The sequence below is a fragment of the Heteronotia binoei genome, chromosome 12 (genome assembly GCF_032191835.1).
Source record: "Heteronotia binoei isolate CCM8104 ecotype False Entrance Well chromosome 12, APGP_CSIRO_Hbin_v1, whole genome shotgun sequence".
NCBI lineage: Eukaryota > Metazoa > Chordata > Lepidosauria > Squamata > Gekkonidae > Heteronotia > Heteronotia binoei.
In genome coordinates this window covers 58,783,927-58,806,890 of record NC_083234.1, presented here as the reverse complement: position 1 = coordinate 58,806,890, position 22,964 = coordinate 58,783,927, and the positions used below count along the sequence as shown (strand labels likewise).

General features: G+C 46.7%; 1 protein-coding gene across 2 annotated transcripts in view; it reads right to left on the bottom strand.

The window, feature by feature from the left end:
• Positions 1-1,444: 1,444 nt before the first annotated feature.
• Positions 1,445-22,964, bottom strand: part of MVB12B (multivesicular body subunit 12B) — a 148,913-nt gene continuing 127,393 nt past the window's right edge. For both annotated transcript variants that reach the window (XM_060251271.1, XM_060251270.1), the window contains exons 9-10: positions 21,409-21,468; positions 1,445-2,702 (exon numbers count right to left, since the gene is read on the bottom strand). In XM_060251271.1, the coding sequence (XP_060107254.1) occupies positions 2,616-2,702; positions 21,409-21,468 (147 nt within the window). In that variant the 3' untranslated portion in view covers positions 1,445-2,615. The remainder of the gene's footprint in view (positions 2,703-21,408; positions 21,469-22,964) is intronic.

Here is a 22,964-nt window from a genome sequence, read left to right as displayed (position 1 = left end):
TTACCCACCAGGCCCTCCTGGTCTGCACAACTGATAGAGAACACTGCGGATGGTGGGGTGTATGCCAAACACCTTTCGTTGTGTGTGCAAGAATCCAGACTACGCAGGGCTGCAGCACCAAACTGGAAGTCCAGGATGCTGCCAGGGGAGCATGCCCTCGAAATCTCTGAGAACTTGATGGACCACATTTTGGACAGTATCACTTTCATCAACCATAAAACATTTCAACTGCATTTCTAAAACATATCTGTAGGAAACAACCACACTTGTTAACTTCTCAGCTATCATCTCTAGGTACAAATAACACTTTCCCCCTCTACTAGCTGCCAATGGCCACATATTTTCAGCAACAAGTACTGCCCAATATATTTCATTGCCTTAGGAAAGAAAAAAAAATAGCAGCAAGAAATAGGGTGGGACAGGAGTGCAAACTTGGAAGGAGCTGGAATTCTAGGGGCACGATGGATGGTTGCTGTATTTTGGAGAATCTTGATTTCAGACCTCAGAGATGAATCAGAAATGCCAAAAAGGCAAATACGTTTTGTCACACCTGGCCCGCTAATCTAGAAACCAGTTACAGAGACGGCACAGATCCTGCCCTGGATTGAGACATCGGTGCAATTTGTTTGTAGGGCCAGAGGGGCTGTGCATGAACATCCAGCTGTTCTCTGAGTTGTCAAGTGCATGCAGTTGACTGGATTTTGCTACATGTCTACAATGACAACGGAGTCTTTTCAGAAGCCGAGCTTTCCTAACAATGCAGTTCTGAATGGGGGTGAGGGTGGGGGAAGGCACCCTTGCTAAGAACAACACAGAATGGGGACTCTTGTTCTTGATCCATGTTACCTAAGCTCTGCAAGATGTGTAAAAGGAACAGGTGAATGATAGCCAAACAACCCACATTAAGAGTGACGTGACCATGGCAATTATTTGCATTTTAATACAGTTAGACATTAAGTATTTACATGTTCCACATTCGAACCTTCCCTCCCCTTTTGTTTCTTGCCCATTAAAAAAAACAAACCCCACCCTCAACCCCACCCCCCCGTCTGCCATGCCAGGGGTGGAATTCTAGCAGGAGCTCCTTTGCATATTAGGCCACACACCCCTGATGTAGCCAAGAAAAAAAAAAGAGGCTCTTCCAAAAAAGAGCCTTGTAAGCTTAGAGGATTGGCTACATCAGGGGTGCGTGGCCTAATATGCAAAGGAGCTCCTGCTAGAATCCCACCCCTGCATAATGCAGTGCTTGTTCTCTGGCAGGGACTCATGATGAAGCAGCAAAAGAGATCCAATAGGACTTTCCAAAATAACTTTCTGGTAACAGGTTGCACTGTGGCATGCTCTGGGGCTCTAAGGATAGTGGCTGGAGATCCCCATGATACACATGCTGGAGGCTGAAGCTTCATTGTTCCTGGGCTGGACAAACTGTACCAGCCTTGTTAAAAAAGAGTGAAGTCTGAGGTCCTTCCAAGAAGGCTCCTGGAGGCACACATGGTGGTCGCTCTCGTTTTAAGCAGCCAATGGGTGGGTCAAAGACGAAAGAGGCAACCAAAGTCACTGACACATTCTATCGGGCATTTTGTTCATTGCCACGTTCAAGTAGTTATGGGTGCAGGAAGGAAGTTGATGGCTCCTTTCAGGCTTGCGATGAAGTTGCAGTTCTGGGAATGTCACAGAACATCTCCAGGCAAACATTAAATTAGGCCGATTCCTCTCCGTTGAAAAAAGATGATGGCAAACTCTAGGGAAATTGGGTTGGGAGACAAACGTAGAACAGAGCAAGGATAATTCCAGGTTTCATGAGCCGGAAGGAAGTCCAGGCTAGGAAAGGTCTTGAGGTCATTCCAAGCATGAATGAAGAGTTGTGCGATTTTTGTCACGAAGAAGGCAAATGATTGGCTTTTCCCTCCCTTTGTTAAGTCAGTACTGAACGAAACAGCCACAGGTTTATAGAAGAACACTGACTGACTGAACCTATGAGTTTATTGTCTTTATACAAACTGGAGGAAACCCTTTTTCTTTTTTACTGAGATAACAGATCTAGGTTTTGGGCAGAGGATGTGTAAATGTTCTGGAGACTGAGTAACAGAAACTGCACTGAGTTTCAATTCTGCTCTCCATTCCAGGACAAGCTTCCAATAAACTGTGGATCCTAGTTAAAAGTTAAGGGCCAGACGTCTGTTCCTTCTATAGAAAGATACTTTGATGGGATTTCAGAGACTGCCCGGCAAAGCAGGGGGAGGGATGTAAGGGAGGATTGGACAGAAGCACCCACCGAGGTCTACGTTAATTCGGTTATGACATGGAGCAATTCCAGAAGAGGCTGGGAGATCTGGGCAGCTGATGAAAAAGGGTTAACCACAGTCCAATCTGAATCTCCAAAACAACAGATACAAAAAAAAAAAAACCCAACCAAAGATTAAGATACCCCCATCAGTCATACTGTACAAAAATGGTGATTGATTAGGGAGAAAAAAACCCTTTAGTAGGAGAGGGTCTCCAGTAACACTGCTTGTTAGGACGCGGGAAGGGGGGGCAGGAAAGGAAGGCTGGGGAGTCCGTGCCTCCCCCCATTCAGTAGTACATGTGATTCCCTTTCAAGGAGTTGAAGGATTTCAGGACTGCGGTAGCTGCTGACATCTAGTGGGGCTTGGGGGAAGCCTGGCTGCCGCACTCTGCTCCGTCCTGAAGCTGTAATCGTACTGCAGAAATAGAAAAAAGACAGAAAGAATTGGTCAGACGGCATTCCCGCAAAATGACCACCCTCTGCACCTGTCCAAATAACACAAGGAAAAAACAAACCAGCTCAAGAATGAGTGTGCTGAGCGGACCCCTTTCCAGCTGGAAGTATTTTCTTAGCTCTGTTAGAAAGGATTCTAGTCCAATAAAAGAAGTTTCAATCCCTTAATGTAGCAGTTTTGGTGAACCAATTCAATCTGCATTGTCACAGAAGAACACTTGTGAACAACAACAACAACAATTTTTAGAGTCTGCATAAGCGTGCTGTAACGTGCCCCTTCTCAGAAGAGGTATTCTGCTATGTTCTTGTAAACATAAACAAGAATTCTTTTTAAAAAGAGCGTTTGCTACCAAATTCACTAGATACAACTTTTTAGTTGTCAGTTTTTTGGTCCGTTAATTTAGCCATCTCTAAACTCCTCTCGGAAACAACTGGTGCTTGCACCTTTACCTTTAAACTCCTATCTCACAACAGCATGACCAAGAAAGATAATCTTGGTCTGGTTGATGCAGACGAAAGAGTGGGGCCATGCAGGTTTGTTTCTTGAATGGCAATTATCATCATTTTTTTTTATTTCCTCCACTTACAGCTGCTGGAATGGCCTTGAGCTAGCCATAGTTATTGCAGGAGTTGTCCTTGAAAGGGCAGCTGCTGTGAGAGTCCTCTCAGCCCCACCCACCTCACAGGGTGTCTGTTGTGGGGGGGAGAAGATATAGGAGATTGTGAGCCGCTCTGAGTCTCTGATTCCAAGAGAAGGGCGGGGTATAAATCTGCAGTCGTCTTCTTCTTAATTTATAACCCTGTCCTATCCCAGAAATGGGCTCAGGGTGGCTTACAACATAAACCCCATCAAGCAACAAAAAACAATACAACAATGAATAGCCATAACAGAAAATAACAAAAACCCATGCCTCATGTCAGGCAGGAATAGATACCCCAAGAAACCCCAGTGCCCAAATAGTATCCAGCACAGCAGGGGCACTGGGAAAGGGGCCATGGACAGGGGAGGCCAAAATGGTTGAACGTCCACCACCCCAGCAGAAAGTCTGGCAGAACAGCTCTGTTTTACAGGCCTTGTGGAACTGTAGTAAGTCCCAAAGAACCCTGATCTCCAGGGGGGGTACGTCCCACTAGGTTGGGGCCAGGGCTGAAAAAGCCCTCACCCTGGTCGAGGCTCATCACCTCATGGGCAAGGACACTCTAAGTCTCTCACCCCAGCAGTCCCTCAGAGTGGTGTTCCCTCTAAGCTGAGTTCATGTGAGCTAGCTCACAGATTTTTAGCCTCCAGCTCTACATTTTTGTCTTAGCTCAGCCAGCTCAGGAAGGATGGTCCCTGAGCATACAAATTTATGCAGTAGCCACAACTTTAATGCCAGTAGCTCACAAAGGAGAATTTTTGCTCACAAGCCTCCACAGCTAAGAGGGAACACTGCCCAAGAGCCACCTCCCCTTTTACTGTTCCCCCCCGGGGGGGGCGTTATCTTGTCATTTAGATCCTGCCTTCCTTCCATCCCAACACGCCAAGCATTGTACTCAGAAGGATTCTCAGGCCCTCTCTCATCCCAATATTGACTAGGGCCTGATCAGCTATGATGTGACAAAAGTGCTTTCTGACTCTACCCTGGGCCACAAGCATCCATCAGGGAATACTGGTCATTCGTTCTTGAATAACTGATCTTAAACAGTGACCTGCCTGAGTAACTGGACCGGCTTATCTGCTACCTGAAGTTCTCCCGCACGGTTCCCCCCTCATCTGTAAGCTCCTGAAGGTGCTGACCTGCATTGCTTTGGAAATCACCGTGTACAGTGATTGAAAGCTGAGTAACCAGGGGTGGAATTTTAGCTGGAGCTCATTTGCATATTAGGCCACACACCCCTGATGTAGCCAATCCTCCTCGAGCTTACAAAAAAGAGCCCTGTAAGCTCTTGGGGGATTGGCTACATCAAAGGCGTGTGGCCTAATATGCAAAGGAGCTCCTGTTAGAATCCCACTCCTTTGAGTAACAATGTCCCCACTGCACTCAGCAGGTACTGGGGGGAGGGGGGCAAGTGGACTACAGCCTATCTGCAACTTTCCAGTGACCCTACAACTCATTCCCCCCAATCTCTGCTCAGTGCTAGATTAAACCCTGTGGAGGCCCCTAGGCAGTCAAAATCATGGAGGCCTCCTCGCAAATTATCTCAGAGTGCCTGCCCCACCACCTGCAGCCCCCACTGCAGCCTGCAAGCACCTTCTCAAAAGCCCCTTTGACAAAGCTTGGAGGGGGGGGGAAGGCAGAGAGAGGCAAACTTGGTAACGCCAGCAGCCGCTGCACCAGGCAAGTCAGGCATAGAGTGGCTCAGTTGCTGGCTGCGTGTACAGGCTGGGAGGGCTGCAAGCAGGGGGAAAGCCAGCCCGGGGCCCCTAAAGGCATGGGGGCCCATAGGCCAGTGCCTACTTGGTTTAATTGTTAATCCAGCCCAGTCTCCGCTCTAGCTAGTCAGGTGAAATCGGAGAAAGGCATCCAACTCCAAAACCAGCACTAAGGAAGTGTATATGGTTATACTGCCACCTTGTGGCAAAACTGCCACAGTACAGTTTTTTTTAAAAAGTATTGTGGCCCACTAGTTGGCCACTGTATTAAGACTTGTTTTTTCCATAAGAACCAAGCAAGTTGCTGACCTGCCTTGGATAGCCCAGGCAAGCCCAATCTCATCAGAGCTCAGAAGCTAAGCAGGTGTGACGGTAAGGTATGGGTTAATCAAAGAAAACTGAAGACGCACAGAGCCTGCGTCAGGTGACCTGAGGGTGGGGGCCAGAGTGCTCGGAACTCTCAGTGGGAGATTTACAGCTAATGACTGAGGAGAGTCAGATAGTGCCTGACAGAGCTGGAGAGAGTTGGTCTTTGAGAGAGCTGGAGGCAGTAGCTGTGGAGAGTCTTCAAGAGAAGCAAAGCTGACTGCTAGCTCTATAAAAACAGCAAGGGGCTGTGTGTGACTAAAAGGAAGAGTCACCGTGAAGACCTGAACGGTCACAGACACATACATATCTCTTAAGAACTAGAGAGGTGGTTGAGGGAATATATGTGGGTCTAAGAGTCTGAAGGGCTGGGAGTAGAGGCTCCAGTCGACTTGAGAGACTTGGCCCATTACACCCAAGAGGCCAGCCTATGCTAGTGGTGGAGAGTGTATCATATAAGAACTGTGAACCTGAGAAAACTAAGAAGAAAAAGATATTAGAAAACCTGAAACAACTGAGCAACTTGTTAACAGAGTGAGATACTTTATAGCCCATGTAAATATCTCCCATATCCCCAGTTTAAGACTTTGTATTTGAATAAATATCTGTGGTTTATTTTAAGTTCTCTGGTGCCTATATTTTTGAGAAAACTGACAAAGCTGCTGTGGTCCCCTACGAATTAGAATTATATATCTATCTGAAAACAAAACCCCCGAAGAGACTTGTACAGAGAAATCCATATATTACCCACCCCTTGAGTTCTATAGTCCTGAGGGAAAAGTTTTTTAAAAAAGGACTGAGGAGAAAAAGGGGCTGGGGTAGCCATAAGTGGCACATACAAAAACGATCCAGTGGGACCGTGAGGCGGGTGCTGTCATAGCAGGGCTGACCCTGGCAAGAACTTGGATGGGAGACCACCACCTTGAAATACCAGAGCTGGGAGACGGGGGCAGGCTTTATTCAGCCACCTCCCTGAATACTCTCCAGGTCTCCAGTAGGGATCAGTCATCAGAGGTCACTATGACTTCCAGGTGCACGTGCACACACATGTGCATACAAATAGAAAAATACTCCCCCCCCCCAAAAAAAAAACAAGAACCAGGCAATTTGCCTTCCTGTTCTCAAATCAAAGCACCATCCTAGTCCTGAGCTGCCTCCAGCAGCAGCAAGTCCTAATAAAAGCAATTCTATAGCATTTCTGAGGGTTCATTGTGCTTGGCCAACCTCCTACAACAAGGTTAAAAGACACCACTATCACCCCCAAGTCCCCGACACCGAGAAGCTGCCTTGTCCTTGCAACCACCCCCTTTGGGAGCTGAGCTATTGCTCCACTGCTCTCTATGCCGAGCAACACTTTCTGATCATGTCAAGGAGTATGTTCTACTATTCCCAGTAGGGTCCTTCTGCCAAATACTTATTTAAGGAAGCAGACTGTCTGCCTCCCTCCAAAGGGTGAAAGTGGCAAACCCTGGGTTACCTCACGTTAATCCTCACAAACAGCCGCCAGGATATATTTGGTGGAGATCAATGGCTTTAGGTCAACCCTGGGAGCTTTCTGTCTCAGAGTGGGTATTTGAACTCTAATCTTCCTAGAGGGAGATTCCAACATTCTTCTCAGGGCTGTCACCAGAGGGTTGGTACAGAAGATTTACCTGCCTACTATCCTTTTATGCTGTGCTCCTTCCCAGAATCTCAGAGCAATAGACAGGGTTCTCTCTTCCCTGTTTTATCCTCACAACAGCCCTGCCAGGTAGGTTCAAGTGAGAGAACAGCAAGCATAAGGTCAACCAGCGGACGGAGCTAATTGAACAAGCCTCCCAACGCTCTTAACCACCGCCTTTCAATGCTCAATGAGGCAAACAGGCTTTGGTAGGAGGCTGGTGGGAGAAAAGACTTCAAACTGTTCCACCAGCTGCTGTCTCTATCTGATTAACTGCCTGCCTTAAAATGGGAGATCTGATCACAGATACGGACGCACACATTTGCCTTCTTCCATTTCTGCTTTTAAATTTTTGTATGCTGCCATCCTGAATGTCCCTCGTTTTAGTGCTGGCTTTTCCAATGAATTTCTCTCCCCCCCTCATTTTAATGTTATCAGCCCTTTCAAGGCAACTGATACAAGAAAGTGAATGTTACAAAACTGTATGGGGAAGAAACTGGAATGAGGAAGCAGAAAAGGGACTCCTGGGTCTGCTATGTGCACAGAGAAGTGAAAGCATTAAGTGGGGATGTTAGTTAAAGCAGCAGGCTGTGGAGTTTGGTAGCATCCCTCCCCCCAGGGTTTCCGTGTCTCAAACACTTTGCCCCAAAGTCTCACTCTTGCATTATCCCCGCAGTGTGGCAGCTTCTGACTTAATGTGAATACCCCCAGGAGCCTCTGCACACATTATTTTCTCTCCTCACCTGTGGTACTTCAGTTTCTGGAAGAAGCAGCACCACAACTGCCCCTATTGCAGGGAAACCCCGGACTAAGTGGGAGGAGCACCTGTTGCGACCCCTCCCACCTGATTCTGATGGGAGAGGACAGAACAGAGACTCTGGACCAAGTGAGAGGAGCACCCATTGAGACTCCTCCCACCCCAGTTCTGATAGGAGAGGGCACAACAGAAGCTTCTTCCCCTTAGTCGAGATTCTTTTGCAGTACAGAGAAAAACAGGTTGCTTACCTGTAACCGATGATCTTCTTCATGCTCCCTGTGCTTCATACTGTTGCACTGTCTGAAATTTGGTAGTCAGACTCGTAAGAATCATGCCTGTCTCCAACAGGCCTCACTGGAATCTGCACTGAGACCACAAACTATGGGGGAACATTCCACTCCGGAGGAGTCATTGGCATTGGTGGCCGCTTCTTTCCGCCGTTCCATGCCTTCAAAATCGACCCACACAACCGCTTTGGTGGCATCCATATTGACCTCGGCCGCAGCAGGAGAATCCGATGTGGATCTCCTCAGCGTCACACTCCTCTTTGGCTCCTCCTTCTAAGAAGTGGAAGAATGACGAGCACCACACGTCGACAGGGGTCTGGCGGAGCCTTTGAAGCAACCAGCCACACAGGTTGGTTTGGGGCTGAATGGTCTCTATCTGGCGATTCGGCATGGCTGGCGGATGCCAAGCTCGATGAGCCTGAGCTTTGTTGTATGAGGTCTATTTCATCCCCTTCAGTGGAGTCAAGGGTAAGACCTGTCTGTTTTCGAACTGGGGGGTTCACCCGATGAGTCCGTGTTTGCAAGATTTGAAGGAGCCATTGGATCTGGTAAGTGGGTAGGCGTCAGCCGGAGTGGAGTCTTCTGGAGTTGCCAAGAGGCATCTCTTTTTGGCAGGGTTTTTACTGCCGTTATGAGACTTGCGGTGCTTGTCCTTCCTTTGGTTTCTTAGAAGGAGAAGCCGAGGTCGATATGGACACCACAGAAGCAGTTGCATGGGTCGATTTTGAAGGCGTGGGATGACAGGAAACAGCGACTGCCAATGTCAACGACTCCTCTGGAATGGAGTGTTCCCCCATAGTTTGTGATCTCAGCGCAGATTCTAGTAAGGCCTGTTTAGAGACGGGCAGCACAATTCTTACAAGTCTGTCTATCAAATTTCAGACAGAGCAACAACGTGAAGCACAGAGACCACAAAGATCAGTGGTGATGGTGCAGCCAACAGAATACTGCAACCCTTAGGAGAATGCCAGCCTCTTTTTACAGTCTTAATAGAGCTAGGAGCCTTGTCTCTTTGGTCTGAAGTTTCTACATACTCAAGGAAGTGAGATCCCAAGTCAAAAAGGTCCAAAAAGAGGGCATCCTGGTATCCAAACAGCATGTAAATTCCATCAAACTCTAAGATGCCAAATCCAATGTGACAGTATCCTTGTTTGTGAGCCAGTTTGGTGTAGTGGTTAAGTGTGCAGGCTCTTATCTGGGAGAACCGGGTTTGTTTTCTCACTCCTCCACGTGCACCCGCTGGTGTGACATTGGGTTAGCCATAGCTATCGCACGAGTTGTCCTTGAAAGGGCAGCTGTTGTGAGAGTCCTCTCAGCCCCACTTACCTCACAGGGTGTCTATTGTGGGGGGAGAAGATATAGGAGACTGTAAGCCGCTCTGAGTCTCTGATTCAGAGAGAAGGGCGGGGTATAAATCTGCAGTCTTCTTCTTGTGTCCACCACAGGGACGCTGCAGCCATTTTAAAAGGCCATGAGAAAAGGGGCCCACAGCATAGTCCTCTTGTCCCCCCTACCTTCCAAGTGCCCAAACAGCTGTGGGGTGGGACTTTTAACACAAATGAAAAGGCATTGGGGGGGGGGGAACAAGAGCATCACATTGTGGGCCTGAGCCCTGCAGCATTTTATAATATGTTTAAAATGGCGTTTTTGTCCTTGTGGCCACCGCAAGGACACCATCATGTCTGACAGGTTTTGAGTCCAGTGGCACCTTTAAGACCAACGAAAGTTTATTCAAGGTATGAGCTTTCGTGTGCATGCACACTTACATAGATGCACTGAAATGGAAGCTAATGTTTCATATATATAGGCAGATGCCTCTACATAGACGACCAGTAAATTAGCATACAAAGCTGCCCACCCCGGTCTACCACCATGTTTAGCTTGAGTCTAAGACTCCTTATCTGAAGCCTGGCTTTTGCTTATCAAACATCTTGCCCCAGCCAACTACCTGGAGATCTCCTCTGCTTTCAGTCTCCATGGCCCGTCTCTTGTCAGGCCCTGTTCTGATGAGCGCTTAGCCATGAGCCAGTTTGGTGTAGTGGTTAAGTGTGTGGACTCTTATCTGGGAGAACCAGGTTTGATTCCCCACTCCTCCACTTGCACCTGCTGGAATGGCCTTGGGTCAACCATAGCTCTCATGGGAGTTGTCCTTGAAAGGGCAGCTGCTGTGAGAGTTCTCTCAGCCCCACCTACCTCACAGGGTGTCTGTTGTGGGGGGGAGAAGATAAAGGAGATTGTAAGCTGCTCTGAGTCTCTGATTCAGAGAGAATGGTGGGGTAAAAATCTGCAGTCTTCTTTTTCTTCTTTGTTCCTCTGACCACAAATGGGTGGAAAAAGAGGGGAGAAGGAATGAACGCAAGCAACTGTTGCAGCACACACTTTCAGCATGACTGCCAGCAGCAGGAAACAATTCTGGATGCCGTCTGGGCCATTTTGCACGCTGCAAGACTTTCGCTTGGGGAAATGTGCGCAGATGCATGAGGGTAAGGCACCTTGGACAAAGGGGACACTTGTGTTTCTCCTGTAAAAAGCTCATAACTGGCTGACAGGAAATGAGCACCCCCCCACACACACACCTGCAAGAATTCTGAAAAGGAAACAACATTTAAAGCAGGCCTGCCACCTTACATGCCAGACACAAGACAAAAATGGTTCCCCACTCTTACTCCTCAGGCCATGCGACGCCCCTCCTTTTTCACCCCTGGCGCTCATCCATCTTAAACGCCTTAGCCTTGCATTGGCCGCTCTGCCCAGCCTATTCTTCCTGTCCTTATTTCCCCCCAATAGTCCCCCTGGATGTCCCACAACCTCTAAAGAGGCAGCAGCTCCAGCACCAAAACCACCTGTGCACTTCGGGGAGGGGAGGGTCACCGGTTTCTTCCCCTCCTTCAGTCCTCCAGACGTATCAAAAGTGGAAGCTCCAATTTTCTCAACTTTTAAAGTTTTGTAGTTGTTGTTTTTTTTTACCATTCTGATTTGTTGGCTTCAACCAGGGCTTTTTTTTGAGCAGGAACAGAGAGGAACACAGTTCCAGCTGGCTTGGTGTCAGGAGGTGTGGCCTAATATGCAAATGAGCTCCTGCTGGTGAAACAATGGTGATCAATTGTTTATATATGTTTTTTATCTTTTTACAACTGTAATTTTAAAATGTTTTATGATGATTGTTAGCCGCCAGAGTCTGCTTGCAGAGTGGGTGACATAAGTAAAATGAATCCCTGCTAGGCTTTTTCTACAAAAAAGCCTTGTGCGCAACAATGGTGGTATCAGGGGGTGTGGCCTAAAGTGCTGATGAGTTCCTGCTGGGCTTTTTCTACAAAAAAAGCCCCTCGCCTCAACTGATCTTAAAGCTTTGTAAGCACCAAGAAGGTAGGTCACAAATATATCAAACAAACAATCCCTGCTCATGATCTTTGTCCCTCTGACTTTAACATCTCCAGCCATCTGAAGGTCTTCTGTCACTTCAAACACCCTGGCCCTCTGTCCTTGAAGAACATAAGAAAAGTCCTGCTGGATCATACCAGTGATCCATCTAGTCCACCATCCTGCCTTACACAGTAACCAAACAGTTACGCTGGAGGCCCAACTATACGGCATAGAGGCTGAGGCCTTCCCCTGATGTTGGATCTTTTCACACTGACAGTTTGTGACTCTCTATCACCGCATTGGAAACTCACCTTTTACATTACCTGATGTTCTCACAACTGTTTTGCATTGTTGCTACCTGAAGCATATATATTTGTTTCAGTGAGATGAGTTTCTGAGCTGCTGTTGCAACATTTTTCTCCACACTAGTTTTGATCTGGTCTTTTCTCTACAGGAGTTTCAAACTTGTAGAAGTTTTCATGCATTTTAAAAGACTCCTCCAAAAGCCACCACAAGGTCCAATAATTTGCATGAGAACTGACAGCACTTGAAATTTTTACATATCATTGCTTGCCTCATCTAGTAATTTACATTTGTATTGTTTTTGCAGTGTTGACACAATTTCCAAGCAATCATATACATTTAACTAAGCACTGGCTGCCCTTTGATCAGAGACAGCTCCCCCCCCCCAAATTGAAACGCTTAAATGTAAAAGGGAAATAATTAAAGCGGAACGGTGGCAGGCAATTTGAAGACTCTAAAACTCTGGATCAAACTGAATGTAAAAACACCCGTTGCCTCCTGGCTCTGAGATTTAGACGTTTACTGCCTCTGAATGAGGAGGTTCCCCTCAGCCATCATGGCAAATAGCCACTGATAGACCTATCCCTTGTGAATCTATCTAATCCCCTTTTAAAGCTGTTTATTCCTGTGGGCATCACTACATCCTCTGGCAGCAAATTCCACATTTTAATCACTCCTTATGTGAAGTATTTCCTTTTGTCTGTCCTGCATCTACTGCCCATCAGCTTAATTGTATCCCCTCAAGTTCTAGTTTTCTGAGAGAGAGATAAGAACATAAGAGAAGCCATGTTGGATCAGGCCAATGGCCCATCCAGTCCAACACTCTGTGTCACGCAGTAGCCAAAAAAACCCAGGTGCCATCAGGAGATCCATCAGTGGGGCTAGGACATTAGAAGCCCTCCCACTGCTGCCCACCCCCAAGCACCAAGAATACAGAGCATCACTGCCCCAGACAGAGTGCTCCAACAATAAATAAAATAAAAATGTCTGTTTGACAGCTCTCTCAACCCCATACATTCATACATACTTTTATAAACCTCTTATCATGCCTCACCTCCTTAGTCATCTTTTCTAAAGTGAAAAGCCCCAAACTCTTCAGTCTTTCCTCAAAGAAAAGGCGCTCCAAACCTGCCTGCCCCCAATCATCTTGGTTGCCCTCCTTTGTACTTTTTTCCAGCTTTGCTGCCCTTTAGGCCTTTCAGTATGGCACCATGTCTTTTTCATCTCCTGCCTCTTCAACTCCTTGCCCTCAACACCTTCTGGATTTCTACCACCTTCCCCTTTACTGTCGTCCCTCTCCCCACATCTATTTCCTTTCTTCTTTTCTGCTTTTAAACATTCCTTTTATTTCATTTCTAAGTTAACAGGAGGGGGGGGGGAACACGCCTAAAATTTTAAGCCTGAACAAAACAAAAGCCAAGTCTGCATCTGCTGTCTTGGTTAAACTTTCATTGAACTCCTCAGGGCAGAGATCTGTCTTTCTGTGCTTGCAGGATAGAAAATCCTAACCAGTGTCATCAGATGTGATGCTCTGAAAGAGAATCGCTTGTGTGCCGTGAGAAATAATCAGGGCTTTTTTAACGGCAGGACTTCCTTTGCATATTAGGCCACTAACCCCTGATGTAGCCAATCCTCCTGGAGTTTACAGCAGGCCCTGTAAGAAGAGCCCTGTAAGCTCTTGGAGGACTGGCTGCAACAGGGGTGTGTGGCCTAATATGCAAAGGAATTCCTGTTACAAAGAAAGCCCTGGAAATAATTCCAAGATTAAAAAGCTCCCTGATCTCAAAGCACTCACCCTTGAGAAAGGCAGGGGAGGGACGGAGGCTCAGTGGTAGAGCATCTGCTTGGTAAGCAGAAGGTCCCAGGTTCAATCCCTGGCATCTCCAAAAAGGGTCCAGGCAAATAGGTGTGAAAAACCTCAGCTTGAGACCCTGGAGAGCCGCTGCCAGTCTGAGAAGACAATACTGACTTTGATGGACCAAGGGTCTGATTCAGTATAAGGCAGCTTCATATGTATGTTCATATGTTTATATGTTCAGGGGTGGAATTCTAGCAGGAGCTCCTTTGCATATTAGGCCACACTCTCCTCTGATGTAGCCAATCCTCCAAGAGCTTACAAAAAAGAGCCTTGTAAGCTCTTGGAGGATTGGCTACATCAGGGGTGTGTGGCCTAATATGCAAAGGAGCTCCTGCTAGAATTCCACCCCTGAGGAAGGGATGCCACCTGCAAGTGACTGGGAGACTCCAGCTTCAGTTTGCAAAAGGAGAGAGAGGCCTCAGCCCACCACTGGCATGGGAAACCCTGACGTACAGTGAAGAACTGTAGGAACCAGCAGAGCAACCCTCATACTCTTCCAGCCTGCAGTCCAGGGCACAGTCTTGTGGAAGAAGCAGAAGTTCCTGACTGTCCTGGGAATCATGGAGCTGCTAACAGCTCTTGCTGGGACCCTTGGAAAAAGCCTGCCTGGAGGATGCCAAGTATGCAAGGAACAAGTTACCATCTGAATTGGAGCTAATCTTGCTGGAAAGAAGGCTGGAGGAAAACTGCCCAGTTCTGATTAGAGTCACTCCATTTAGCTTTCCTGCCAAGGGCAACGCAGCCAGTTGGCTTTAGAAACAATCCATGGCATTCACTAGACCCTGCAGGGAATTTCCACCAAGAGGCAAGCCCAGGCAGAGAATCCGTAGGCCTCGATCCCACATGTTCCAGGCTCAATGCTGTAGGATATGAAAACACATAGACCGGAGGTGGGGGGAGAATCATTCTGTTTCTGTAAATCCCAAATCCACAATCATAAACATAAATGAGGACTAAAAATCAGATTGGTAGGCCGGGCTTTTTTTTTTTTTTTGTAGCAGGAACTCCTTTGCATATCAGGCCACACACCCTGGATGCAGCCAATCCTCCAAGAGCTTACAGGGCTCTTAATACGCTCCAGGAGGACTGGCTACATCAGGGATGTGTGGCCTAATAGGCAAAGGAGTTCCTGCTACAAAAAAAGCCCTGTTAAGTATAATTTTACAAACTTGCTTTCATAAAAAATTAGGAACTGAGTTATATGCTGTGATGCACAGCTTATTGTAAGCAGGATCCTATTTATGTGATTTCTGAACCACTTAATGCATCCTGTGAATACACGTGCTGTGCTCCAGTTCTTTCTGGTGACTGAAGACTTCTAAGATTCAAATGCGTTGGTAACTGAATGTCCCATTTTGTTGACTGTACTGACTCATTATGCGTAATCTACCTTGAATGCTGGTGAGAAAGGTGGAATATAAGTGATGTGAGTAAAATTAATCCCATTTATTAGCTCCCTCCAATTGCTGAGAAAGGCAGTTCCTGTGCAGGCGTGTGTGTGCCATCTCCGCTGTACCACAGGAGGGAGCTATGAACACATTCTATGAACATAGGAAGCTGCCTTATTCTGGCTCAGATCACTGGGTCACTCAGCTCAGCCTACCTCGACTGGCAGTGAGGGGGAGCGAAGCCTCCCCCAGCTCTCTCTTTAAAAAATGTTCAGATGTCGGCTGCCTCAAAGCCGATAGGGCCTAGCCTCATCGCACCACACTCCTCAGAGGGAGGGAGGGGGCGGGCGAAGCACAGTGGAAGGGAAGGGAGGGGGCTGGAGGAGGGGGCTGGCGGCAGCGATGGGGGAGAGAGGCAATCTTAGGCAGTTGTCTTGGGCACCAGGTGGGGAGGGAGTCCAATTCGGCGCCCTCCTCCCGGTGCCCTAGGCAACCCCCTAGTTTGCCTAGTGGGCGAGCCGGCCCTGAGCATTCTGATGTCTCATGTTAAGAAATGCCTGGGATCCTTTAGCTGGAGACGCTTGGGATTGAACCTGCAACCTTCTGCATGCAAGTCACAAGCTCTGCCATTGAACCGTGATCCTCCTTCCTTGCCTTCGAAAGCTGAAAGGCCTTCAAAAAAATTAAGCTCCTAGACAGGCTTTCCACCACACTTAATGCCTTCCTGTATGATACCCAGCGTCTGCTGATATATGATCAGAAGTACCGTCCAGAGGGAGGGCAATCAGGATACACTGGGATTCCCCAACAAAGCTCACGCTACAACAGATGAACATGGGGGACATCCAGAAGCAACCCTACTAACTAGAGAGTCAAGTCTCATTTGCACTCTGACGGTTCCCTCTGGACTGCCTCAGTGGTGCATTAGTAACATGGTTGTTTTGATCCTCTGGAGGCTCAGGATTCAATGGCTCCCTTCCCGTGCCACAGTTTCTGCCTCCCAGGTCAGCAAGGCCACTGATGTAACTGCAAAAAACAGCCAGGTCTTGAGGCTGGTGCTGCTGGGGTCTTGGGATTCTTCTCTGATGTACACATGATGTGCCCAGGATTTTTTCCCCTGGGGAAACGTGGTGGAATGAAATTCCAGAACCTCTTTGTGAAAACAAAATTCCCCCCCAAAATGTTTAAAAGTTCATGGGGGCACCCGTGGGTTTCTCCTTCATTTCCCTCTTGAGAGCTCCAGCACCTCTGTTTCCAGAAAAAAAGCACCGCGTGTTCCCGTCAGAGGTGCTCTCTGGTAAGCACTGCTAAAGATTAAAATCAGAAGTGCCAGAATGCAGATGCCCTGGAGTTATCATAGAGGAACCAAACAAGTCAGAGAGTGACAAAAACATCCCTCTTGGCTTCTGGTTAAGAACTTTACAGGGCATTGCAGGTTTGCACGCAGGAAGGTGGGGATGGATAGGCTGCCTCCCCCCCATCAAAATCTCATGATAGTCTTGGATTTTAGACACTGGAGAATGCACAAAGCATCCAGATGTTGTGTTGGTCTTCCCAACCCAGTATGGCCAGTGGATCTCCAAGGAAGGGGATCTTTCCCACCCTTGCCACTTGTGATGTGAGGATCAGAATTCTTCTGCATCCAGCACAAGAGCTTTTCCACTCAGTTCTGGCCCCTCCAAGGTTTTAGGCAGGGGTGGTCAAACTGCGGCTCGGGAGCCACATGTGGCTCTTTCACACATATTGTATGGCTTTTGAAGCCCCCAACACCCAGTGTTCTGGCTTGGAGAAGGCATTTCTCTTTTTAAAGCTAATGGCTTGGAGAATGCATTTAAAGTTAAAATTGCTTTCTTTCTTTCCACCTCCACCTCCTTCCCTTCCATCTTGTGGCTCTCAGACATCTGGTGTTTATTCTATGTGGCTCTTACATGAAGCAAGTTTTGCCACCCCTGGTTTTAGGCTGTTTTTGGTATTTTATTTTATTTTATGTGATGGGTTTGGCTTTTCTTTGACACTAAATGGTTTAAGTATCTGTCTGTCTCCTCTCTCCCTGAAAATATATTTTGCCATGCAAAATGACACCTTTACAAATGGCAAGACTTCAGAATAAAGATGGCGCCTCCCGGTGCCCACGTCTTTGCAGTTATGGAGCAAAAATACTTTATCCCGGGCAAAGCTATAGAAACGTGGAGTCTTTTCAAATTACCCTTGTACACCAGATGGTATTTGTTATTGGCCTGTCATCGAGTAACTGGTAAAGGGATGGGGATTTCACACAGCAACCTTCCTTCCGGTAATGAGCCATATCTGAAGCGCTGTGTCATTTCAAGCTGCGCAGCTTTCTTTTCCCGCCTTTTTTTGCTCCACATACAATCTTCCTCAGAGGTGGTGGTTCTTCTTCTTTTGGACATTCTACTGGGAGCACTATGGCACTGAAACTAGACCACAAATCAGCGCAATAGTGCTATCAGGGTCCTGTCTCAGTGCCATGGCACTCCTAACAGAACATTTTTTAAAAGGAGGATCGCACGTGAGGCGAAAAGAGTACAGAAAAAAGACATTGCAGGAAGCGCTACAGTACATTTTCACAGTCCCCCACAGTGATTCCAAAGCAGAAGGATCTGAAACCTGAAAAAAGCAGTTTTCATCAGGAATAGCACAGGCTCCCTTCCCAAATGGGATAGAAGCAGAATTGTGTAAAAAGATAAATAAATTACGCAAGCAGCCGGTTACTAAAATGGGTCTGTCTGACATGACAGGAAAAACCTGTTAGTAGCCAGTTACTTGAATGGAATAGATAGGCTGTCTGAAAAGAGCCAAAATCTGAAAGAGAACCACACATGCTAACATTTTTCTTTCCTGTATGTATAATATACCGTTTAGAGTGCTGAACCAAGGCTAAGAAGACCCGAGTTCAGGTCTTCTCACTGTCATAAAGATTACTGGGTGACCTTGAGCCAACTGTGCTCTCTCTTGCTTTCTCTCTGTCAGCCTCGCCTACCTCTCAGAGTTCTTGTGAGGATTAGGTGGAGCAGGGAGAACCATATATGCTGCTCTGAAAACTCTGGAAGAAGGGAATAACATTCCAAGACAGAAAAAAGGTGAGCGTACAGATTGGATTAGCTGCTGGTTCAAATTTCATACAACTCCCAGAGCCAGGTAGTAAGTACGCCACCAACCAGCCTTCTCTATTTTACGTTTAGAGAAGACAATCATATGCTGTCAATGACAGCCAGTTTGGTGTAGTAGTTAAGTGTGCGGACTCTTATCTGGGAGGACCGGGCTTGATTCCCCACTCCTCCACTTGCACCTGCTGGAATGGCCTTGGGTCAGCCATAGCTCTGGCAGAGGTTATCCTTGAAAGGGCAGCTGCTGTGAGAGCCCTCTCAGCCCCACCCATCTCACAGGGTGTCTGTTGTGGGGGAGGAAGATAAAGGAGATTGTGAGCCACTCTGAGATTCGAAGTGGAGGGCAGGATATAAATCCCATGTCATCGTCGTCTTCTTCAAGCAGCACCTGACTCATAGTGACCCCATCTACAGGTGTTCCAGGCAAAAAATGAGAAGAGGCAGTTTGCCACTGCCACCTTCTGAAGAGTAACTGCAGTTTCCCTTGGTGGCCATATGTGGCCAACCCTGCTTAGCTCCCATGCTCTGATGGGCTATTCAGGTTGCTCCTACATTTGTGTGTGTGTGTGTGTAAGTGAAAAGGCTTTTTTTGAGCAAGAATGCACAGAATGCCGTTCCAGCTGGCTTGGCATCAAAAGATGTGGCCTAATATGCAAATAAGTCTCTTCTGGTCTTTTTTTACAAAAAGCCCCGGGTGAAACAGCGGCGATGTTGGGGTGTGGCCTAATATGCAAATGAGAGCCAGTTTAGTGTAGTGGTTAAGTGCATGGACTCTTATCTGGGAGAACCAGGTTTGATTCCCCACTCCTCTACTTGCAGCTGCTGGAATGGCCTTGGGTCAGCCATAGCTCTGGCAGAGGTTGTCCTTGAAAGGGCAGCTGCTGTGAGAGCCCTCTCCAGCCCCACCCACCTCACAGGGTGTCTGTTGTGGGGGAGGAAGATAAAGGAGATTGTAAGCTACTCTGAGACTCTGAGATTCAGAGTATAGGGTGGAATATAAATCTAATATCATCTTCTTCTGTTGGTTTTTTTGTACAAAACAAGCCCTGAGCCTGTCCTACGGGAAGGGCGAGCTAAAAATCGAATAATAAATAATAAATACAAATAAGTGCCATTGAGCTGTTTCTGACTTATGGTAACCCTATGAATTAATGTCCTTTCAAAACATCCTATCGTTAACAGCCTTGCCCAGGTCTTGCAAACTGAATACTATTTTATTCAGGAGTCTCTAACACCCGCCTCAACTGTTTTTCCCTCCAGATGCAACAATCAGTGCTACCACTAGATGGCACTTTAAGACCATAAGAGGCATTGCTGGAGGGTTTTTTTTCCCTGTGTGTGCCTGGTTTGTTTTTTTAAAAGGTGATTATTCTCAAAAGTTTAACATGTCAAAAAAGTTAGGAGGAGGTGAAAGAAAGAAATTTAGGTGTTATCCCAGAAGCCAGGTGATATGCTGCCTAGCTAACTAGGGAACGGGCTCTGAGCAATTGCAAACAGTAAAAGGAATGCCTGATTAGCAAAGAGCGCGCAGAAAACGATGTACGGGAAAAGCTTCTCCCTCAGCCTTTTTATTTTTATTTTTTTTTAGAAAAAATAAAATTAAATGGCATGAAGGAGAAGGAGACTCCTTTGTCAAGAAGGAGTCTTTCCAAGAAGGGCTTTTTAAAAAATTGGCACACCATGTCTTCATTAATTTTATGTCAATGTCGCCATGTCGCGGTGAGCAGCGAATGCCCGCAGCTAAATAAGCAATAAGCGCCATTTTTCAAACACGCAAACGCATAAAGATGTCAGCTCAAACTGTTTACTAATTAACACTTAAAAAGACACAAATTAGATATGCGTGGGTAAGAGCAATTATAATCAAGACGAATCTCTCCAGTCATTTGGGATTGTGGGAGGGGGAGGGGGGAGGTAGAGGGCGGGGAGGAATCCCTCCTCCCCAAAAAACTCCCAGCTAATCACTGGGATCAACATTTAAAAAAAAAATCAGAAACCTGAATGCTTGCCAGTTAGCAAATATGTTCGTTTAAAGATCATTACACGTGACTGTGCTCTGGAGGGCTGGCTGCGGAAAAAGGAGAAGCAAGGGAGATTAAAGAAGAAGAAAAAGGGAGGGAGGGGGGAAATACCTCCCCAATCAACTTCAAGATCTGCATAACATTAAGCCTTCCAAATTCTTTCTTGTTTATAGTTCCTTTGTTAAAAAGGCTTGGGAAGACACTGTTGCCGAAATTAAGCAGTTAAACAAACACCTCCCTTGTCAGTTTTAAGAGAGTGATTAATATTGAACATTCGCACTGCTAATTAGAACCTCCCCGGCCTCTTCCAGGCAAAGGAGCTCAGAATGGGCTGCCTGGAAAAGGGAAGGGAGGCTGTAGGAGGGCCTGCAAATAAGACGTCCACATAGCCTGCGCTTGAGAGAGAGTCCAGGGTGGCCCACTGGGGATCCCTGATGCTGTGCCCCCAAGAGTTAATTTGGTGTAGTGGTTACGTGCGTGGACTCTTATCTGGGAGAACCAGGCTTGATTCCCCACTTGCAGCTGCTGGAATGGCCTTGGGTCAGCCATAGCTCTCGTAGGAGTTGTCCTTGAAAGTGCAGCTTCTGTGAGAGCTCTCTCAGCCCCACCTACCTCACAGGGTGTCTGTTGTGGGGGAAGGAGATAAAGGAGATTGTAAGCCACTCTGAGATTCAGAGTGGAGGACGTGATATAAATCCAATATCATCTTCTCCTGGGGGGCACTTAGGCCCCTTGACCTGGCTGGAGACCCCAGGTTTCTAGCCCCTCTGGTTGAAATGATTAGCTAGAATGCGTGAAGGCGAGTCTTGGTGAAGCCTGAGAAGTTGAAGGAGGCCCTGAATAAGCTTCCCAGAAGACTTCCTTGCCTTAATGTGGCCTTTTCAGACCTCCTTGGTGTTTCATGAAGCCACAAACACGTGATGCAAAGTGGCAACAATAAACAGAAACACGTGATGCAAAGTGGCAACAATAAACTGGAAAAATAAATTAAGCAAGAGAGGTATAATTTACAGACAATGAAGGATTTGGCTTTAAAAAGAAAAGAATTTAGGTTCCCTTGATGCTTAACAAAAAAACATTTGGCATATGCTGAGCCCTCGTTGTAAGGGAAGGAATTCTTATCCAACCATGAAAGGCACCTGGGTGCTGAAGGAGTGAACGGCAATGTCCCCCAAAGAACCTACCTCCTTTTCGATTTCTGCCAAGGATTTAATGGTGATGCCCAGGAGATCAACAGGCTGCATCTAGAAGGGAAGTTCACAAACATTGAATTCAATCCTGAGAATAATTGTGGCAATCACACGCTCTAGTTTCTAGCGTTCGCTAGCCCATCTGCAAAAATAACTGGCTAATACAATTCCACCCCCAAGCCATACTTTCTAAGGGAGGGGCCACCACAATGACAACAGTTTCTTTCTAAGGAAAACAGATGTGCAAACTCCATCTTTTCAGTTCTGGATATCAGGGCACTTACCTGCAAAAGGGAATGCGTTATATTTTTGATAGAGGCAGGTTACCGTTTCCCACTCTAAGTCCACTGCTGTCCACAACTGCACATCAGGTTTATCTCTATTCTAGCAAAGCTTTTTGATAAGCTTCCACATACTATTCTTGTTGCCAAGCTGGTAAAATGTGGTTTGTGAGTGACTGCTCACTAGAACTGCAGTTACTGTAAGGTGGAGCTGTAACTGGTTAACAGATCGCACCTAAAGAGAGCTTGTGAATGGTTCTCTGTCCTCTTGGAGAGGAGTGACAAGTGGAGTGCCTTAAGGATCTGTCCCGAGACCTGTTTTGTTCAACATCTTTATAAATGATTTGGATGAAGGAATAGAGGGAAGATTTATTAAATTTGCAGATGATACTAAATTGGGAGGGGTTGCAAATACAGTAGAAGACAGAGACAGGATACAGGATGATCTTGACAGGCTAGAAAACTGGGTTAAAACCAATAAAATGAATTTTAACAGGGATAAATGTAAAGTTCTGCATTTAGGTAGGAAAAATCTAATGCATAATTATAAGATGGGGGAGACTTCTCTTGGCAATAATACGTGCAGAAAGGATCTAGGGGGTTTAGTGGACCACACACTAAACAAGAGCCAGCAGTGTGAAGCAGTGGCTAAAAAAGGTAAATGTAACTTTGGGCAGTATAGTGTCCAGATCAAGTGAAGTGATGGTATCGCTTTACTCTGCTTTGGTTAGACCTCATCTAGACTATTGTGTTCTGTTTGGACACCACAATTTAATAAGAATATAGACACACTGGAACATGACCAGAGGAGGGCAACGAAGATGGTGAGGGGTCTGGAGACCAAGTCCTATGAGGAAGGGTTGAAGGAACAGGGCATGTTTAGCCTGGACTGAGGGAGATATGAGAACCGTCCTCAAGAACTTGAAGGGCTGTCATATAGAGGATGGTGCAGAATTGTTTTCTGTTGCCCCAGAAGGTCAGACCAGAACCAATGGGTTGAAATGAAATCAAAAGAGTTTTCAACTAAACATTAGGAAGAACTTCCTGACGGAATGATTTCTCATGGAACAGGCTTCTTCAGGAGGTGATGGGCTCAGGGCTCTCCTTCTTTGGAGGTTTTTAAACAAAGGCTAGATGGCCATCTGACAGCCATGCTGATTCTGTGAATAAGGCAGATCATGAGAAGGAGGGCAGGAAGGGTTGCATCAGTGCTTAGTTCTTGCAGCCCTTTCTTACACGCTCAGGGGAATGCTGATTGACACTTTGGGG